The 2,923-nt window shown below is 53.0% G+C and overlaps 1 protein-coding gene across 2 annotated transcripts in view; it reads left to right on the plus strand.

The window, feature by feature from the left end:
* Nucleotides 1-201: 201 nt before the first annotated feature.
* The window catches only part of MAP6 (microtubule associated protein 6), a 38,264-nt gene continuing 35,542 nt past the window's right edge, over nucleotides 202-2,923 (plus strand). For both annotated transcript variants that reach the window (XM_058185596.1, XM_058185595.1), the window contains exon 1: nucleotides 202-1,038. In XM_058185596.1, the coding sequence (XP_058041579.1) occupies nucleotides 206-1,038 (833 nt within the window). In that variant the 5' untranslated portion in view covers nucleotides 202-205. The remainder of the gene's footprint in view (nucleotides 1,039-2,923) is intronic.

Here is a 2,923-nt window from a genome sequence, read left to right on the forward strand (position 1 = left end):
GTTGAGCTTGCCAAGCTTAGGGGGTCTTTGGAAGCAGGCTGGTGAGTGAGTGGGGTTTGGTGGTCTTTAGAGAGCAGGTCTCCAGAGGGAGGGGGGTTTGGGGGCGGGGAGAGGAGGGGGGGTCTTCATTGTCTGCTTTTTAGAAAGGGAGGGGAGCGAAGGCTGGACCGTGGCGGGGGAGCGAGGGCAGGACCCCACAGCCGAGATGGCTTGGCCGTGCATCAGCCGGGCGTGTTGCATCGCCCGTTTCTGGAACCAGCTGGACAAAGCCGACATCGCCGTGCCTTTGGTCTTCACCAAGTACTCCGAAGCCACCGAGCTACCTGGCACTCAGGTGGTCTTCCAGCAGCAGCAGCAGCAGCAGCCGGCTCGCCCTTTGCCCTCGGCCATCGACACCCAGCCCTCGGCTGCCCTCGGCGGCGACTCCCATGCCCTCGACAGGCCTGCCGCCGGGGCCGTGGACCATGGGCCGGCGGCCCCGCCGGGTCCTCGCGGAGGGCCCGCCCAGCCCAAAGAAGCACCCTCCGAGTCGGTGATGCGAGAAGATTTCAAAGCTTGGAAGGTGCAGCGGCCGGAGCCGAGTTGCAAGCCCAAAAGCGACTACCAGCCTTCCGAACAGCCCTTTAATAATCAGAGCCAGTACCAGAAGGACTTCCGCCCTTGGCCCATCGCCAAGCGAGGGGACCACCCTTGGATCCCCAAACAGATGGCCATCCCGGCCGTCGAGCTGGACAAAGGAACCAAGGAACGGTCGAGCAGCTGGGAGAGGAGAAGCCGGTCTCAGATAGGCCTCGACCGGTTGGAGCAAAAGAAGGAGGAGGCCACCACCACCGCCGCCGCGGCCAAGACCGCCTCGGAAGAACGGTCAAGCAAGGCCAAAAAGAAAGCCCAGCTACCCGAAGACCAAGCTCGGCCTCCCCAACAGCAGCCGGGACCTTCGGGGACCCAGGAAGGCGGGAAAGGACGAGCGGTGGTCGATGCCCTCAACCGACAGATCAAGGAGGAAGTTACGGCCAGGGTGACCACCTCCTCTTACAGGTGAGGCCTCCAAAATTGCAAGGTGTATGTGTGTGTGTATGTCAAGGGATGGCTTGGGTTTCACCCCCCCACCCCACCCCATGAAAGAAGATCATCTCTGTCTACAGATCTGGGCCCCTATATACAGGTGGTCCTGGACTTAACAACCATTGGTTTATCCCAAAGGTGTTTCTTTTTCAAGAGGTAGCTGGACTTTCTGGGTTGTTGTTGTTGTTTTTTTGGGAAGACCTTTCGCTTCTCATCCAAGAAGCTTCTTCAGCTTCTTGAATGAGTTTTTTTTAAAAAAAGATGTTTCGCTTCTCATCCCAGAAGCTTCTTCAGCTCTGACTGGATGGTGGGGAAGGGAAGGATTGATGCTCCTTGCAGACAGAGCTGGTCGTTTGCATCCTTTGAGAGGGTCCTTGAGGCCACTTGGGGGTTTACCTGTGTCCTCAGGGTCTCACCTGAGTATTTGTATTTTGTATTATTTGTATTATTTGAATTTATATCCCGCCCTTCTCCGAAGACTCAGGGCGGCTTACATTGTGTAAGGCAATAGTCTCATTCTATTTGTATATTTATATACAAAGTCAACTTATTGCCCCCCCCAACAATCTGGGTCCTCATTTTACCTACCTTATAAAGGATGGAAGGCTGAGTCAACCTTGGGCCTGGTGGGACTTGAACTTGCAGTAATTGTAATTGCAGGCAGCTGTGTGTTAATAACAGGCTGCATTAGCCTGGTGAGCCACTTCCCAGCCCAGAGTGGTGCAAATGGGTGTGGAGCCAACAGTGAAGAAAATATCCTGCAGCCAAGAAGGCTCCACTCCTATTTGCACCACTCAGGGGACCCACAGATAAACCTCCAAGTGGCCTCAACAACCCACTCAAAGCATGCAAAGGACCAGCTGTCTTCAAGGAATAAAAATCCTTCCCTTCCCCACCATCCAGTCAGAGCTGAAGAAGCTTCTCACAGGAGAAGCGAAATGTCTTCAAAAGAAAAAAACCGGAAAATTCCAGTCGCCTCTTGAAAAAGTACCTTTGGGACAACCGTGACCTGGATGACGGAGAATTTCCCTAGAAATTATTTGTTTAGTGACCGTTCGAAGTTACAACAACGGCACTGAAAATATAGTTACGGCCCTTCTTCACACTTTGTGACCGCTGCGGCATCCCCCTGGTCACGTGATCAAAATTCAGATGCTTGGCCACTGACTCGTATTTATGGCGGTCGCAGTGTCGTCCCCCCGGGAGTGGGGGTGTGTGTGTGTCACACGATTGTGAGGAAGCCCGATTCACTTAACAACCGTGTTGCTCACGTCACAACTGCCAGCGAGTCACTTAGCAACCGCGGCGGGAAAGGCGGTACAATGGGCCCCCGAACTCATTTAACAAACATCTCGCTTAGTGACAGGGACGCTGGGCTCCATTTGGGTCGTAAGTCGAGGACTACCTGAACCTTCGTTTAATTGTCCCAGGGGTGATAGACAGGTGTCACTGAGGCTTCAAATCCTTGTGCAGCCACAGGGGTTTAGCTACTTGGGCTAAAGAAATGGGATTTCCAGAGTAAGGGGTCTCTAACCTCGGCAACTTTAAGCCTGGAGGACTTCAACTCCCAGAATGCCCCAGCCAGCTTTGAATTCTGGGAGTTGAAGTCCACCAGGCTTAAAGTTGCCAAGTTTGGGGATCCCTGTTCCAGAGGACTCAGCATGGGAAACGTGTTGAGATATTTGGTGTGAATTTAGTTTACCTGGGATGACTTTATGGGCGAGGAGAAAAAAAACAACACATATGTATTGAAAAAGGAGATTCGAATGCAGGCGTGTTTTTTTTGACCGCTGTAAGTCAGCAACCACCTGTGCTTTTGCAGAATTGCAAGGTTTCTTAATAGATATTAAAACATGCA

This window comes from Ahaetulla prasina, chromosome 5 (assembly GCF_028640845.1).
Source record: "Ahaetulla prasina isolate Xishuangbanna chromosome 5, ASM2864084v1, whole genome shotgun sequence".
In the NCBI taxonomy this organism is placed as follows: domain Eukaryota; kingdom Metazoa; phylum Chordata; class Lepidosauria; order Squamata; family Colubridae; genus Ahaetulla; species Ahaetulla prasina.